The 19,742-nt window shown below is 35.7% G+C and overlaps 1 protein-coding gene across 3 annotated transcripts in view; it reads right to left on the bottom strand.

Annotated features, from left to right (window-relative positions):
• Nucleotides 1-19,742, bottom strand: part of LOC124369190 (WASH complex subunit 4) — a 79,144-nt gene that overhangs the window by 54,513 nt on the left and 4,889 nt on the right. Inside the window, exons 3-4 of one of the 3 annotated variants that reach the window (XM_046827006.1) lie at nt 16,711-16,876; nt 14,809-14,999 (exon numbers count right to left, since the gene is read on the bottom strand). In XM_046827006.1, the coding sequence (XP_046682962.1) occupies nt 14,809-14,999; nt 16,711-16,876 (357 nt within the window). Of the gene's footprint in view, nt 1-7,245; nt 7,265-14,808; nt 15,010-16,710; nt 16,877-19,742 lie in introns of those variants that run through there. The other 2 variants (XM_046827007.1, XM_046827008.1) reach the window with 2 other exon arrangements.

Raw genomic sequence — 19,742 nt, 5'->3', positions numbered from 1 at the left:
TTATTATTAGAGGATATTTATGAACTCATATTTAATTGCGAAAATAAAACCAAGAAGAAGATACCTGTCCTAACAATAGACGTAGCCTTGACCACAAACCCTCGACATCCAGTACCCTGCATTATAGATACAGGATGTAACATAAACATTATTAGAGCAGACCTAGTTTGTGAAACAAAATTAAATACTAGCAACATACCCTCGTTGATATCGGCTAACGGTATACCATTAACAGTTTTGGGTTCAACAAAGATCGCCATAAAAATTGGCAAAGTAATACTTGAAGACACGTTTTATGTGACACCTGATCTAAACAGCCCTATATTGGTAGGAAACATATTCCTATTTCAGAACTGCGTGGAGTTAAACTATAAAAATAAAACAATAAAAATTACCAAATATCAGATTGAACATATAATACCTATGAATGAACAGTGGCAGTTAGACATCAAGAATTTTAAAAACACACAGGAATTAGAAGTACAGCAAGTAACAGAGGTAACAGCCCCACAAGACATAATTATAGCACCACATCAGCACATTAGGATTAGCTCTTTAAAAGGTATAGAGTCTCGAACAGCCATCGAAACAGATAGGAATCTAAGAATAAAAAAGAAATGTCATGCATATCTTACAGAAGGGGAAGATGGTACAGATACAATTGTAAATATTTATAACGCATCAAATTTCCCAAAAAGGATACCCGCACATACTACGATAGGACATATACATTACCCAACTCTCGAAGCACAGCCTACCCTGGAACACCATACCACTACAACTGACACAGGAAAAACAATATTGACAGATAAGGACGGCATAGTATTTGATATCTCACCACATTTAACCCTCCAAGAACACAAACAAGTCCTTGACGTTTTACAAAAATACAGACACATATTTACAACAAAGGTAATCGATTTAACTCCTGCAAACATACCTCCTGTTCAACTCGAATTAAAACCAAATACGAAACCTGTAAACTCACCACCGTATAGGCAGAGTAAAACAGAAAGGGAAAAATTAAACAAATTATTGGACGATTTAGTACAAGCAAAAATATTAGAGGAATGTCAGGATTACACAGAATATGCAAGCCCAGTATTTTTAGTGAAAAATAAAGATGGAAGCGACAGAATGGTAGCTGATCTCAGGAAGGTTAATGCACAGTTGAAAACAGATGCCCACCCCATTCCTTCAGTAAACCTGGTTTTAAGCTCTTTGAACAAAGCGCACACATTTACAAAATTAGACCTTAAAAATGCATTTTATTCCATGGAGGTTAGGAAAGAAGATAGGCACATCCTAGCCATAAAAACACCTGATAGACTTCTACAGTTTTGCCGACTGCCGATGGGACTTTCAACTTCAACCACATTATTTAGTAAAGCCTTGAATGCGATATTAAACCGTCACCTTTATAATAAAGTCATCTGTTACGTGGATGACCTAATTTGTTATGGTGACTCATTTGAAAATGACTTACATAATCTAGAAACTATATTAGAAGAACTAGAAAAAGCTAATTTGAAACTAAATACAAAAAAGTGTAAATTTCTCTACAAAAGTGTAAACATTTTAGGACACGAGGTATCACGGGAAGGCATTTTACCCCAAAAACAGTCAGTAGAAGCTATCACCGAATTTAAAAGACCAACTTGTGTAAGGCAAGTGAGACAATTTTTAGGATGCTCAGGATTCTTCCGCAGATTCATCCAAAATTATGCCAAAATAGCACAACCCCTTACTGAGATAATAAAAGATTCAAATAAAAACATGGCATTTAAATGGACGGATCTATGTGAACAGGCTTTTATAAAAATCAAACAAATTTTGACAAACCCACCATTACTATCACATTGGAAGGACAACAGGGAAGCACACATTTATGTAGATAGCAGTTTGATTGGATGCGGAGCAGCGTTAGTACAGTTAGATGAAGAAAATAATAGAATGTACCCAATTTATTACATGTCAAAAAAATATTCAAATACCCAAATGCGTTACAGTAATGCTGAACGTGAAATGCTAGCACTAACCTATGCTGTGAACTACTTCAGAGAATTCACGCTTGGTAGACAAACAACAGTTTATACGGACTGTGCCGCATTACAGTTTTATAAAAATTTTAAGCACACTTCCACTAGATTAAACAGATTAGCACTGTCATTAACAGACTACGACATTGTAGTAAAACATAAACGTGGCGCTACAAACGTGTTAGCAGACGCCTTAAGCAGAAATCCTTTAGAACAACCTTTGGATGAAGAATTTACGGACGTGTGTTTAACTGTCAATACTTTAATACAGACAAATCTACCCCTACTACAAGCTCAAGACAGTTATTTAAAACAAATACGCCTTGCGATGACCTCACCTGAGGCGGTAAATAAAAAAATCAGACGGGCTTCAAGACATTACGAAGAAATAGATGGATTGTTATATTTCAAAACCTTCAACGGACAAGAAACTAGAAACTTATTGGCTATACCCCAAAAACAAACACAAGAAATATTAAAAATATTCCATGACAACCCCTACACGGGTGGACACTTATCACATTACAAAACAGCTTCAAAAATAAAATTACGATATCACTGGCCGAATATGTACCGTGATATCCTCCAATATACAAAATCTTGTGAAGAATGTCAACTACGTAGGCCAAAAACGAACAAAAATTACGGCCTACTACAACCTATTCCACCCTCCATAAAACCCTTTGACAGAATAACAATAGACTTTGTAGGTAATATTACACAAAGTAATGGTTACAAATATATCCTAGTTGCAACCGATGCCTGCACTAGAATGGCATTTGCAACCCCTTGTAGAAATGCAGATGCGAACACAGTAGCGCAAAAATTATTAAATCTATTCTGCACATTTGGATTTCCTAGAATTATTAATCATGACAGAGGAACGCACTTTATGAATTCTGTAATTTCACAGTTACTAAATGCACTCGGGATTGAACAAAGGCCAGGCGCTGCTTATATGTCACAAGTACAAGGTGCGGTTGAAAAATACAACCACACGCTAATAAAGGCAATATCTCATTACGTTGTGGAAAAAACCCCAAACTTGGTCAAAATATGTACAAATAGTTACATTTGCCTACAACACGTCTGTAAACATTTCAACAGGCTACACACCACACTACCTCATGTTTGGTTACGAAGCTAACTTACCGTCTGATTGTATATATTTACAGGTTAATCCCGAAAAAATGGTGTTGGAAAATATAGAAATTTTAGAGCAAATACGCAAAGATATGCCGAAAATCATGAAAAAAGCCCAGGAAGCGCAAAAGAAATACTTTGACCGTGACAAAACTCATTTGGATTTAAACCCCGGCGATGAAGTCTTGGTCCATTTCCCGAAAGACCACACAAAAAAATATAGTAAATTTCAAACACCATTTAGAGGTCCTTTCGTTGTCAAGAAAAAAATTAACGAAGTGACATATGCAGTAGAAATTTACCACAGGGGAAGGTTAACAGAACAACCAATACATGTTGCTAGAATGAAATTATTCTATAAGAGAATATAAAACAAATATGAAGGGACTTGAGCAATAATAAAATATTCAAGAATAATATATACAATATTTCTCATGAACATCACTATGCACTCACTGCCTTGTAGTAAAATTTGAAGAGAGTGAAAAGTATATTCGCAATACTTTCATAATATATGAGGTTAAAAAGCTACCACATAGTCACGCAAGAATCGCTTTAAAGAATAGGTATTATACTCCAGGAGTTGAGAGACCGGTTAACTTGATTACGGTTTGAATGATTCATTATAACGTTATATAACCTTGAGAGTCACTGAAGTAAGTCTAACAGAAATAAAAATGTATATTAAAATCTCGATGTTGTGTCGGAAAACGATAGAGAATAAAGACATAAAAGTTTTAGAAAATTAAAACGCCTAACTTTGTATTTTAATGTGAGGTTTACTGTAATTTAGTGATTAAGTGATAGGTTACACGTACCAAAGATATTGGTATAGATAATCCCAATACACAGGACACTAACACAGCACACACGACACGACACGAGCAGAGCCTGTAACCCACGGTAACCGTACTTAGACTGGCTAGTAAGACTTGACCGTGACTCTGGTATGTCTCCCAGGCAGATAAGTTTTCTGCTAACTCAACTAACTTCCCACGCTATACTACACCGACTGTGTTGTGACTATGACTAGGGGGCATTGCCTTGTACCGGCGGTCTGGGTCGCCAAGGGCCCTGGTGGTTCAGACAGCTTAGTATGCAAGTAATGTTTCCCACGTACTCGTTTACTACAGTAACAAAGCGTACTCTAACTTGACACAACGTACATATTATACTTACCTGAGGGATACGTGTATACATAGTAATAAAGAATATAAAATATGATAAAGTGTACTACATATATCATATTTATTTAAGTTAGTAGATAGCAGTGTTAACATAATATACCCTACAAGGACTCAATTTTCCTGAGATGCATCTCAAAGAAAGAGACATACATGTTCTATATTATATAATCCTAGGATAAACAAATACTTCAATATATGACATGTAAATGACTTATATAACATGTTTAATTATTACATAGCTAATCTAACATTGAAGGAAAGTAACATATGTCTAAATAGCATGTATTAGCACGGCAATATTGCTCATAAACAGACTATACAGCCTTCATTTGGCAACATATATTATGATCATAATAACGACTATGGACAATAAGCACAAAGAAGGGACATTACATATTCCTCAGAAACAAAAGTGCGTAGTATCGTTAAAATTAACATAATATCGAACCTTATTTAAGAACACTAGAGACCAAGATGCTTAGTAAATATTATTACATAGACCTATGGAAATACGACACACCATCGAGAGGTCATTAAAAGATTTCTGTAAATAAAAACCTTAGGCATAAATATGTATTAATTATAAAATATTAAACTAAAATGTATATGTAACCTGTAGATATTAAGTTTTAGAATTATGACACCAGAAAAACCAACCACAACCTGAGAAACCAGTCTACAAGACACCAATCTACAAGACACCAGTCTACAGCACTCTAACCGTCCCGACCACCCACGAGACAGATGAAGTCCTTACAGCACTTCCTACTACTACTACTGACAGCACTTGCCATGCCTCTTTTGACCACCTTTGCCAGCACATCAACCCACAACATAGAAGAACCCAATAAGCCTCTAGTACAAATCTTCACAGGAGCGTACTTTACTCCAATGCCTCAGACACTACCTTATATCAGTTCCATCCCTTTTACATAAAAAAATTCCTTTCAACACACAGCAAAATTTACCTAAAAACGAACCCTCTTTAAATTTCTGCCCTAAAAACCTCAACAACTCCCAAACCTATTTCAAGATACAGAACAACCTTTCCACATTACAAACCCTCATACATCAACAAATGGTAGCAGAACACCTCCCATTCATCCAAAGACAGCAACCAGATAGAAACAGAAGATCGCTCACGTTCGTCGGAGATTTCTTCGAATGGTGTTGTGACATTGCGACATAACACCAAATACATGACTTGGCAGACAACAAGGAAGATGTCTACACAGCATTCTCAACACAACAACACTACCTACTCTCCGAGCTACCCGCGCATTCACCTGCTTTGTTCACAATCTACAAAGACAACACCACTTCCAGCTCAAGCACGACGACAAAAACATAGTAAACAACATGGAACTCATTTTGTACATTTTATTAGCCTGGACTTCTATAATAACACTACTTCTTTTTATGGACCTCTACTTCATCCACATTAACAACATCAAAATAAAATTCCTGAAGCCTACAGTACATGAACGTGACTACCCAATGGATAACCTAAATTAGACTATAAGTACGATTCGTAGGTAGAATCGTCATTAAGCCAGGGGAATGTAAGACATATGTATTATTAGTAAAATAAAATTCATAGAATAGATGTACAGATAGTTGCTGGAAAGGAAGTCTCGTATTGCAATTCGAGACAAACATCCTCCGGATGTAAGTAGATACGCACATCCGCCCAGACGCCGATGGTGAACAAACAGGAAATGCTTATTTGTAAAAACCGTGCGACAATGTAAGGGACAGCCATGCTGATATGGAAAATTGTTACTCACCAATTATGATGGAGAGATTTGGCAGAGGCGTGGTCAATGAGCTGGCGGGAGAAGAACATCAAAACTGAAGAACAAGGAGGAGAGGTGGAAGTGGAGGCCGGGAATTCGAAAAGTGAAGTTCGGGAGTGTTTGTGTTCGTGTGCGGAAAAATATCTCTAGGCGTAATAAGTGTGATGTGAAATAAAATGTAAGTAATTTTAAGAACTTAGTATATTTTAGGGTTCATTAATCATTTTCAATTCCATATCTATTTAAATGTTCACAATTTCGAAAATATAAATTCATGTAAATGTTTAGCTATTTTAAAGAAAGTTTCTCATGTTAGTCCATGAACTCATTATTATTGCAACACTACAAAATTACTAGTAAATGTTATAATGAATTAAATTCAAAATAAATTGTAATGAATAATTTAATATTAAATATGTCTTCAAAGTATTAAGACATTAAGTTTTGTGCTTAATATGTCGATTGACGCAATCAATTAATCAATTTAATGAAATGTTGTCACAAATAAATGTGTTGGTTCATTTGAGGGTATTTGTACTGCCAATCTAACCTATTATTAAATCCTCTCACAGCAACCCTTGCTCAAAATATGTCACAACCTTAATCTTAAACTAAACCAACCCTACAAAAACCTTACATAAGTTAATAAATAATTGTAATGGTGATAGTAGGAAGTACTGGGGTATAGTTAGGGAAATATTAAATAGAAAAAATAAAGGTATAAGCAGCATAAAAGTAAACAACTGCCCAGTTAAGGTAATGGGAAATGAGTCTCTCATTGCTAATTTATTCAACAGGTATTATGTTGGTGCTGAACCGAACCTTAAAATGAATACATTCGGGTGTGACATGTTTCTACAGGAACAACAACCTGTAACTGGATATTTAATTGACCTGTGGTGACAAGTGACAGTTCAACAATTCAGTGCCAAGTTTTTCCCCACTAAACTATTCTCCTGCAAATAATTTCAACAAAAAACAAAGGAAGAAGTCTCAGATGAGTACCTAGAATAGACAGAGATATAACATTCCATTTTACCAGCAGCAATAATCTAGATAAATATAATAATAACAACTCACTGTTCAATGTGTGTGTGGAAGCACATGTTTTCTTTGCACAGTAAAAACTGATATATCACAGTTATAAAGCACTGATTACAACAGATAGTAACAACCAATGAGCTACTCTTGGTAGAAACGGAAAATTCACCAGGTTATTGTGTGGAACAAAGTTTTCTGATAAGTCTCAAGAATGTAGAAGACGGTAATAAATAACCTGAGACTGACTACAGTGGTCGTTTCCTGTTTCCTGTCGAGAATTGTCACTCTCCACCACCACCAAACCTGCCCAACACTGCAGCTGCAGACAGCACTGCAGACTAGACTCTTATCTACCAGCTGTCAATCACCAATGTAAATAGCAATTACCAGGCTACAGCCTTGAATGTCTCTGTATGCTCATATATTTTATCTGATTGACTCCAATAATTAATTGATGACTATTACTTACTCCTATCTGCCCCAAACAATACAATAATATTAATTTAATTTTTACTGAATAAAACAAAATGTCTAAATTTCCTTGTGGAATATGTGAGACTGGAGTCAAATATCAAGGAATAAAATGTGCTAGCTCCTGCAAAAAGTGGTATCACGCAAAATGCCTAACATGGAGTTATAAAAAGTTTAAAAATCTCACAGACAAAGACATAAAAACGTGGTCGTGTGACACCTGCAAATCTAATACAATAAATATTGAAAACCTAACAAGTACACCTACACCCCAAAACCATGCACACACTGACACGTCTCTCTCGTACACTGCAATAGAAGACATTCAAGCGAAAATTGCAGACAATGAAAATCCAGACCTAAATACATCACTTACCTTAGCAGCTGAATTCGGCAACATTCTCTTGGAAGAAAACACTAAGCTAAAACAGGACCTTCTAGACTTAACACTACGAAACTCTGAGCTGGCACAGAGAATAAAAAGCCAAAGCAGTGTAAGCAAAGCTAAAGACCAAGCCGTAATCGAAGAACTTGAAGATGACAAAGATGCCCTATCAAACAGAATAACTTCACTGCTTGAAACCATCAAGCAGCTTGAGAACCAGCTAGACAAAGAGAAAACACTGAGGAACGAGTTGACTAGTACTTTTGAAGGTCATGACATGCAACAGCTAAATGTAATAAGTGCACATGAAAAACAGAATATTGTACAAAATAATGCTATTTTATTGTTAAAGAAAAAGCTCGACAGCTTCCAGGAAAGGGACCTAAACAGGAATCCACTAATGAACGCCTCGCTGTCGGAGTGTGGAACACAGACTGAACCAGAGACTGGCATGACATCTTTAAACCCACTGGCACCTTTGCCCTCAAACGCACCACTAATAACTGATGAGTTATCTCAAATAAAACTGATGCAAGAAAAACTGGAGAACTCGATTCAGTCCTCAAATTCCAAAATTTTGTCAAACTTAGCTGATATAAAATCAAGACAAGACCACATAGAAAACCTACTGGAGAACGCCATGGCGCCTGCAACATCCGCAGCCCAAACAACTGTGGCAGAGATGCCTGCGACACCTGCGGCTGAGTCGATCGTCCTCCAAACAACCAGTATCACCGTGGCTAAGACACCTGTGACCGCCATGGCTGAAAAGATAACCAGTACCACCTTGGCTAGGACACCTATGACTGCCACTGCTGCAGAGACCGTGACTACCGCGGCTGAGAAGAGCAACTCTTCTGTCCACACTTCGGCATTTCAATCGCACCTACAATCGACTACACTTGATACAGAAAAAAACAAGTACCATGAAAGAAAGCAAACCACCACTGAACCATCAATTAAATATAAAACTAAAAATTACAGAAGAAATTCACAGAACCACCGAAGTGTATCCATACAGGTAAAAAACTCAAAAGAAGCGTCAAGTAGTGCAGAATATCGTACTGTAAACAAAGTTGAACCTGTGCTGAACACAGCGAGCAGAAAAAATCCACCAAAAACAGCTATTATCAGAGATCCAAAAGAATCTGTAGAGGCTTTCTTTAATAATAATATTCATCACTTCACAGAGCTGAGAAAAAACTACCAAATGAAGAAGGCCCTTTTTTTAGGCCTGGTTTCTCAGAAAAGAACTCGCTACAAAACCCCAATAATTCCTTCAGAACACGCAACCATGGACTAACAAAAAAAAGAAAATCAACCCCAAAATTCGAATTACTTTTACTCCACCAAAACACACAATATGTTTCGAACAAAATCGACCGCCTGCAGCACTTAATAGAAAAAGAACATCCTCATATTGTCATTCTTACTGAACACGGTCTCAGAAAGGAAGAGATTGAAAATACAAAAATACTCTCTGGCTACAATCTTAAGGCTCATTTTTCCAGATCAGAACACAAAAGCGGAGGAGTTGCTGTGTACATAGAAAACTTCCTTGAAGACGTCACTGAGGAAGTGAATGTGTCAAATTATTGCAGAGAACAAGTACTAGAAGCCGCACTTATCCAAGTAAAAAATGGTAAGGACAAGCTCAATATTCTGGGAACTTACCGGTCTCCACAGAGTAACCTGGAAGAATCTACCACCATTTTGTCACAGATAATTAATGAAAAAAATCTGGAAAACTCCCCACTAATTATCATGGGAGATATCAATATAGATCTGAGAAGGACTGACAAAAGAAACAGAGACTTAGGAGAAATCCTGACCTCCCATAATATCGAGAGGTTTGAATTACCAGCCACGAGAATAACAAAGAGCACACAAACCTCTATTGACTGGATATGCCCTTGACTCGTCATGCCCACGAAAAAAAGCCAGAACTAAGAGAAGAAAAACTAAGACAATTGAAGACCAAGAAGCCAACACACTAAAGGAAGAATATCTTAAAGCACTGAGAACCTATGAGCTTTCAGGGAATAAGGCCGACAAGGCAATAACTGCAGAAAGAAAAAGACTTTACGACCTAAGGCTTAAAACTTTGAGGAAAAAAGCTTCCACAAACCATATCAATACAGCTGATAACAAATCAAAAGCTACATGGGACGTAATTAAGAATACATGGTCAACAACTAAAGCAGCAGACTGTAAAAAAATAGAATTAAAAATCAATGAAGAGCTGGCCAAAGATTCTAAAAAGCTAGCGGAACACTTTAATAGCTTCTTCATAAATGTGGCTGAAAACACGCTTAAAAAAGCTAATATGAACCAACAAATCTCAAACTTACCACCACTCAACCCATATCCTACAAACAATGTTTCTTCAATGACTACACTAGCTCCCACAACAGAGAAAGAAGTTAAATTCACAATTCAGGAATTAAAAACAAAAAACTCCGCTGGTTTTGATGAATTCTCATCTAAAATGCTGAAGTTCTGCTCAAATGAATTAATTAAACCTCTGGTAAATATAACTAACAGATCATTCAAAGCCGGAGAGTTCCCAACAAACCTAAAGCTGTCCATAGTATACCCGAAATTTAAAGGTGGATCAAAACAGGAAGTTAATAATTACCGACCGATATCACTTATTTCCACATTCTCCAAGGTTATAGAAAAGATTGTCCTAAAAAGACTCCTACAGTACTGTACACAGCACAACTTAATCACAACTTCACAGCATGGATTCCTAAGGGGGAAATCAACAACTACTGCAATGATCGACATGGTTGAAACCATAATTGACAATCTCGAAGAAGGTAAACTAACAACAAGCATATTCCTCGACTTCAGTAAGGCCTTTGATTGCCTGGGGCACGAGCTCATACTGCAAAAACTAGAATTTCTTGGAATAACAGGAACAGCTAAAAAGTGGTTCGGAAGTTATATCATGGGTCGAAGTCAGCTAGTTGAACTCAAACAAACAACAAATGGGGTAACAGGAAAAACCAAGTCAGGTCCCTTACCAGTCAACCGAGGAGTGCCACAAGGATCAGTTCTCGGCCCAGTCTTGTTCATCCTTTTCACAAATGATATGCCTCAGTACATAGGAAATCAATGTCACACTCTTATGTACGCGGATGACACCACCCTGGTCCTAAAAAACTCCAAGTCAGAAAATCTAACATCATCTTGTCTCACTTCAGTAAAAAAAGCTTATGAATACTGTAGTAAAAATGATCTGGCAGTAAACACTACAAAGACACTACAAGTTGCTTTTGGAAGGCGAGCAGAGATAGTTGAACACATCCCAAATGTGGAAATGAAGAATCATACTACGTTTCTGGGTGTTACCCTAGACAAAAATCTGACATGGGTGCCTCACTTGGACAGCCTATGCAAAAAGCTTAACACTGGCTACTTTGCAGTAAAACGCATTGCAAGTTCTTGTGATACAAACACTGCCAGGACTGGGTACTTTGCAGTTTTTGAGTCCCATCTCCGCTATGGTCTGGTTGTGTGGGGTGGAACCTCAAAGACTAACTTAGAGAGAGTCCTTAAAATTCAGAAGAAAGCCATCAGAGCCCTAGCAGAATTACACTACAATGACAGCTGCAGAACAGCATTTAAAACTTTTAAAATCTTGACTGTTGTGAATCTCTATATTGAAGCAGTGATCTCCAGCACCTGTAATGAAAACCCGCAAAAAAACAGTGATGTCCATCAGTACAACACAAGGGGTGCTGAACTATATCACCTACCGACCCACCACATGTCACTGTACGAGAGAAAACCAACCTACATTGGAAGAAAACTGCACAACCACCTACCTCCGGAGATAAGGAAACTTCAAGGCAAGAACTTCCAGCACATGCTAAGAAAATGGCATGAAGATCACCCATTCTACTCATTGGATGAATTCCTTGAACTCAACTAAAACTTGTATATATATATTATGCACTGTAAAAGATATTTTGACGCCCTTACAATTCTCCAAGGAATTTGTAAATAAAGATTGTATTGTATTGTATTGTAACTGATGTCTTGTTGAGTAAGTTTGATATGGAAGTAATGGATATATATAAAGTAGTATGTGGAATGAAAAATAAGAGTAGTTCTGGGATAGATGGCATTAGCAGCATAGTTGTTAAAAATAATATAGATATATTTGTACCATTGTTGTACTGCATTTATGAAAAATCTCTTGCACAGGGCATAGTTCCGGACGACTTTAAGGTGGCTGTAGTGGTACCTGTATACAAGTCAGGTGATAACCAGGAGGTGTCATCATATCGTCCAATATCTCTCAAACACCGCGGCTAAGATATTTGAGACATTAATTAAAGAAAGATTATTAAAGTACTTTCAAGAATTTAATATATTTTCCATCAATCAATATGGATTTTTACCTGGTAGGGGAACCGACTTGTCCTTGGAAAAGCATATAAGTCATATAACAAATTCAGTTAACGCGCATAAATTTACATTGGCTGTTTATTTGGATCTCAGGAAAGCATTTGAGGTTTTAGATATAGATATATTGATACAAAAATTTAGAAAATATGGTATTGGGGGCATGGCTTTGACTTGGTTGATATCTTTTTGCAAGCATCGAAGACAAGTAGTAAAGATAAATAATGTACTGAGTGAGGTTCTAGAATTGCAATATGGAACAGCTCAGGGGGGAGTTTTGGGCCCTCTTATGTTTTTAATTTATATTAATGATCTTCTAGATATTGATTTTCATTCGCATATTTGCATATGCTGATGACACGGCTTTGGTGTGTTCATCTGGCAGCAGAGCCTCTCTCAGGGCAAAGATTGACAGGGACTTGGTAAGGGTGTCTGAATGGTTGATTACCAACAGGTTGTTAATTAATGTATCCAAGACAAAATGTATTCTATTCTTTGATGCTAACAAGCCTAAGTCTGACTTGCAGAATATGTTTGATTTTTTCTGCCATGGCCACCAATGCTTGTACGGCTGTACGTGTTCGAATATAGAAATAGTCGACAATGTAAAATATTTAGGAATGTACGTTGACTCTCAGTTAAAGTGGGGATTCCACGTAACGTACCTGTCAAAGAAACTGGGGAAAATCAATTATGCCTTGTACCACATGAAACAGTTTTTGACTAGCGAATTATTAATTCAGTTATACATGTCATGGTTCGAGAGCACAATGAGATATGAAATCGTACACTATGGTGGTACCTTTAACACGGTGTTGCAGCCTGTGGTAATGAGTCAGAGGCATGCTTTGCGAACGGTATTTGGACTTCGGCGTACAGACAGAGCTAGTTACTTGTTCACTGATAACAATATCCTAACTTTCAAACAAGTGTATGAGTCTAACGTATTGATGTATGTTTATAAACACTTGTAGGATTATCCCATTAAAATTACGTACAGGGAAACAAGAGCTGCTCAATTAACATTTCTCGATGTACCAAATTATTTTAAAGAAATTGCCAGACATCAGTTTTCCTATGTTGGCCCAAAGATGTTTAATAAATTGGTTGAGAGCTATGGCAATGGTATATATTTTGAACGAAAGCTTAAATTTAAGATGAAATGTTTAACATTTATAAAGGAAAATGTATAAAGTTCGTATCAGGAGTAAGTCTGGAATTTGACCTGTTTTCTGTCTTTGTTGTTGATATATTTATTTATTTATTTATTTATAAAATAATATGTACTGTTATTGTTGTTATGTTAATTTATTGTTGTTACTTGTTGATTTGTTTCTATGTTTGTTCTATGTTGCTTATATTGTTATATTATACTATTTTATCTCTTGTTATTTATATACATATGTGTGTATGTAGGTGTGTGGCCTATATGTATGTAGATTTACATGCATATATACAAACGTGTTTATTGATAGATAGTATGTATTCGTGCGTGTTAGTTGTTAGCAGTAGCAAATTGGAGAACATGTCATAATAAATTTACTATAGTAAAATTTAAACATATAATATCTAAACATATTTATATACTGGAAGAATGCATTTGTTTCAAATATATATTTTTAGTGTTTAATTGGAATAATGTTAAATAACTTGTGCATGGAGAAGATCAGAAATAACTAACTAAAAGTAAAGCAATGACTGTCAAAATAAGCAAAATAAGCAATGTACTTTAGTAAGCTAACTTTACTTCCCGCACGCGCCATTATAGGGGCATTGGGAATGTACGGTTACAAATACATGTAACGATAGATATATAAACTTCATGTACTGTTAATGTTTTGCATGTATTCAACTTTGTTATTCTCTGAATAATAAGATCTTTTGAACTTGAACTTGAACAGTTAGGTTTTCAAAAACTGCATGCGATTGACAATGCACAGAGTGGGCGAAAGGACCTGCGCAACAGAGGGATGTTAGATTACTTTTTAAAGAAGTAAATCAAGTTGACTATAAATGATCATGTAGAGCTTATCATTATCTGTGGAGTGGAAGGAATTTAGCAAAATAGTGGCTGCAGATGTCTGGACACCACCAGAGATTTACTAACCAACAATAGAAGGTCCATATCAACCCAAGAAACTCCTAATTAATTGAGGTTCAAGTTGCCAGCCTTATTCATAAACGTAATAGATCCTCAACAAATATATGGAACATTGCCTTCGTTCAGTGACATAAAATATCAGTAACTAGTTTCTGCGTTCTATGTGCGGTACCTCAGTAAAATAAATGAAGTTATCTCTTACACATGTTTATTAAATGAATTTACTAACCTGTAAATGTAAATCTGCAGCTGATAAGGACTTTGAGTTTTCTTTGGCCAATGCATAAAATGCAACTAACTGCTGAACAAGCTGAAGAAGTACATGGTAACAACGTTTGACGAAAGATATTAAATCCTGGAGCAATGGTAGTAGCTTGCTTATCATCAACTGAGCTTCTCCTTCCAGAATGCTTGTGTCAACTGGACAAAACTGCATTATTAGACATTATGTCAATGTTTCATTTATTAAAAAGAATAGATTTTGATATAAAATTTAAGGGTAGATTCTGGATTAAAGCTTTTATCACTAAACATTTAGAGAAGATTATAAATTAATACTATATTATCTTATTTCATCTATTTTCATAGTTGCCCTCTTTGATGGGGTGGGTTTAGAATAAAAAACCACCATACACAGGAATTCAATTTAGAATTTAAATTACAAATCACAATGTCTATTGTTTTGTTATTCCACCCTCAATATCATCTAAAAATTTATCAAGGGTGATAAGAAAATACTTATAGTTACAAATAAATGTAATTTTTCACAAAAAATCCTTTCATACCTGTAACATTTTTATGATATTAATCAAAAATTACTTCAGAGCAAAATTTCCCCTATTCTAGGCTACATATTGTAGATAAATTTAGGTTACATCTATAATACAACCTAACTTATGATTGTACCTGTCTGTAAAAACAGTAAAATATTAACTTTTGGTAAATTATACTTGACATTTTATATACATACAAAAAACTATAAACTCAATTTATTCACTTTAAAACAGATTGCAGGTTTATTTTTTATGTGCAAATCATTGGACTCCACTAAAAATTCCTAAATTCATATAATCCATAACTTAACTCTTACTGTGCTATAACTTTCATTTTAGGACAGTTTCAAAATGTAAATTTTTCCTATATTCCTAAAAATGTCTTTTTTTCATTTTCACTTGCCTTATCCTCCTCATGTCTCTTCCTTCCAAGATTCTTTTGCTTTTCAATCTTGTACACTGAGCAATATTTGTAAAGTTGTAATAACCAGCAACTTCAACCATTGTCAATTGGTATACACCATTTGGTTTACCATTTTCAAACTCTACACAGTTAATAAAGTAGGTTATAAAAATTTTCTGTGAAAATTAAACCTCCCTAATAATTGTGGAAACAAAATGGTGGCATATTGAAACTTTTACCATTTTGCTTCCTATAACAAAAAAAAATTAATTTCTTGAAATGCCTGATTTTATTTGATTACAATGACTGGGAATAGGTATGAACAGGTTTTAAATGAACAAGTCTTGCCTCATTTTACAGTTCCAGAAATGGATCAAGCAATCTTCCAACAAGATGGTGCTCCTCCTCATTTCGAAAATCCTGTCAAGCGATTACTAAATGACAACCTTCATGGCCATTGTATTGGTCGTGGAAGTGATTTTTTAGATTGGCCACTCCATTCCCCAGACTTAACTGTGTGTGACTTCTTACTTTGGGGTTACTCAAATGAACAAGTTTATACTCATAGCTTCAATAATGATGAGGAATTAAAGCAATCAATTGAGGAGGAACTTCTTCAGATACCGCAAAATTTCTTTGTACGAGTTTACAATTCATTTGTTAAGCGCTGTTATCGGTGTGTCGCTGAGGATGGATTACAGTTGGAACAAATGTGGACTGTAATTGTAGGTTTTTTAATAGGCTATGTTCTAATTTTCTGATTGAAATGCTTTATTTCTCTAGAACATGACGATAAATAATTTTACAAAACCAAAAATACTGTTTTTAAGTATAGTTTTTCAAAATGCCACCATTTTGTTTCCACAATTATTAGGGAGCTTTAATTTTCACAGAATATTTTTAAATATATAGGCTTGTATACTAAGCATACTACAGTATAGTAGTATGAACTCACCTCCTTCGCCATAGAAAAGCAATGTTTCTAAATACTGAGAATTTAATTCTTGTTCTAATGACCTCACTTCTAAACAAAGAGATGAGAATACAACTAAAACTCCTCTGAGTATCTTATTGTCTGTATCGATTAGTTCTAAATTTGATGTATCTTCTTCTGGTTCAATCTGTAAAAAGTGACAATAAAATTTAAAGAATGTTCGATTCTGTTATAAAGTATTTACAAGACAATTAACTTAAATATATGTAAGTAATATCAAACAAGCAGTAACAACATCTCCCAACACTTAGTTCTTTAGTTAAGAATATATAACAGTTTTTCTATCCTAAAAGAATACATAACACAGTAGAACCTGCTGTACGAGGTCTGTCCAAAACGTATCCGACCGCCGACCAGTAGGCAGCCGCGGCGTAACCGACCGGCTCGAACCGGTTATTGGAGAGGAGGGGCGAGCCTACTCCTTCCCATATTAGGCATTGAATACGATCCGGTCACTCAGTGAGTTACAGTGCTCTGTTCTGTACAGTAATGCCGTGTGTGTGCGTCGCATTTCAATATGACTGAACGTGTTGAGCAGCGAATTTGCATTAAATTTTGCCAAAAACTTGGCCATTCAGCATTAGACACGATTACTATGATACGGAAAGTTTATGGTGACGTGTCTATGGGCAATACACAAATAAAAGAGTGGTTTAGGCGGTTTAAAAATGGCCGCATATCAGTGGAGAGTGATGACCAATCTGGCAGGCCTTCAACAGCCAGAAACACTGAAAATGTTGAAGGTGTTCGTGCAGCAATTAATGAAAACCGTCGATTGACTGTCCAAGAGCTGGAAGAAGATTTAGGAATACCAAAATCATCAGTTTGTAACATTGTACACGAAGATTTAAAAATGAACCATGTTTAGGCAAAATTTGTTCCTCGGCTGCTGACACAAGACCAAAAGAACTATCGACTTGAAATCGCACAGGACAATCTGGATTTGATCAAATGTGACCCAGGGCTATTTAAAAAAGTTATTACTGGTGATGAGTCATGGGTTTATGGCTACGACCCTGAACAAAGGCTCAATCTTCACAGTGGAAAACTCATGCAGAGCAATGGCCGAAAAAAGCAAGACAAAGTCGAAGCAATGTCAAGACAATGCTGACAGTTTTTTTTACCAGGAAAAACAGTTCATCACAAATATACTCCAAGAGGCCAGACAGTGAATAAGGAGTATTATCTTGAGGTCCTAAGGCGGCTACGAGATGCAGTGCGAAGGAAACGACCTGAACTGTGGACAAGCCGTGACTGGATCCTGCACCACGACAACGCACAACGCACCAGCTCATTCCTCAAATCTTATTCAGCGTTTTTGGTCAAACACGACATCAACCAAACACGACATCAACCAACTACGACAGCCTCCCTACAGTCCTGACATAGCTCCTTGTGACTTCTGGCTATTTCCTAAATTGAAAGGAAAAAGATTTGACGATGTTTGGACACGCATACCCAAAGGAACCTTTGTTGGTAAAAAAACCTTAGAAATAGGGGTTTGGGACAGTGTAATTACATTCAATTATGGCAATCTTGGATGGCTGCGTACCCTGAAGAAGCTAGGGCTGAAAGACTTAGGGAAATTCACCACTGAAGGACTTCAACGATTCGATGTTGAACGGCTTCAGAAAGCAGATAAGGCGGCAGAGGATATGACCAAAGAAGCTAGAGTGAAGAAAAGACAGCAGCAATTAGCTGAAGAATAGGGAAACAATGATTGATACTGCCCTGGAGACTTCTAATAAAGAATCTGTGTAAGTAAAACCTTGCTTTATCTTTAAATGCAATTTCCCGAAAGTATAAGTTTTTAACATAAAGGTACATGTTTCTCAGGAAGTAGTAAAGACATCTTGATGAAATTTTTACCAAGTGTGTAGTACACCATTGAAGATTAAATCAATCACACCAGTAAAAAGGAAATTAAAAATCTTTTAATTGAATTTTTTTGTAAAATACTCAAATTTATAAAAAAAGATACAATGATATTTGTAACCATAGAAACAAACTTTTAGTTCAATATACTTATGAAACACATAACCTGACCTAGTGAAAATTTGAGTATTGTAGGTTAAAGGGTGTTGGAGAAAAGTGCACCTAAACTGGCCAAATTTAACATGGGCTCTTATGGACGGTTCAGCTCCTAACTATAATAAGGTCTATAAAGGAGATCGCACAGTTGAGTGGCACAACCATGAAGATTTTTGCAGTATTGCTGAGGGAAAAAGGCGGCACTGATTCTTGGATGTGACAGTAACTTCCAACATACATTCTGTGGAAGCTCCAACATAAACAAAAGGGGTGAAGAACTTCTTGATTTTATTTTTATATTTTATCTCAAATTAACTAGTATAGGGACTGAACCTTCTTTAATCACAAAACCAAGACAAGAGCTATTACATATCACCTTAATTAAAGGCATCAACAATATAAGTTAGTTAAATGGACACTGCTATAATAAATAAAGAGAAGTGTCACCTTTACAGTTCCCACATCAACTAACTGGATTGTTTAGTTTTTATCATCATTTGACTGATTTGTCTGATAGGGCCATCTCATCTTCATTAAATTGAAAAGATAATAAACTACTTTGGGGTAGAAAATTTACATAAAATGTAGTATAGTGCTTCTAAATATTGTTTTAAAAAACGAAAACAAAACAAAAATCCAAAATGGTTAAATGATTTGTGAATGACTCACAAGTTAATCAATATATTAATATTCTTAAGATTAATTGGTTTTTTGCTTATTTTTGGTGATATGTCTGATCTATTCATGTGTATTAATTTCAATTTCTTCAATGGTATTTTAATGAAATCTTAACTTATTATTTCTTAATTTGCAAGACCTAAATTAGACTCTTATTAAGTAACATTCCAGGCAGATTTACAATTAGCCTTAGAATTAAGAATGTAATCTTCATGAGATTTTAGTTTAGTGTCTGTTTAATAATTATCTTGTAATGGTTCTTTTAACAATAAAATATGCATCTT

The sequence above is a fragment of the Homalodisca vitripennis genome, chromosome X, assembly GCF_021130785.1.
Source record: "Homalodisca vitripennis isolate AUS2020 chromosome X, UT_GWSS_2.1, whole genome shotgun sequence".
NCBI classification, from domain to species: Eukaryota; Metazoa; Arthropoda; class Insecta; order Hemiptera; family Cicadellidae; genus Homalodisca; species Homalodisca vitripennis.
This window is presented reverse-complemented; position numbering and strand designations above follow the sequence as displayed.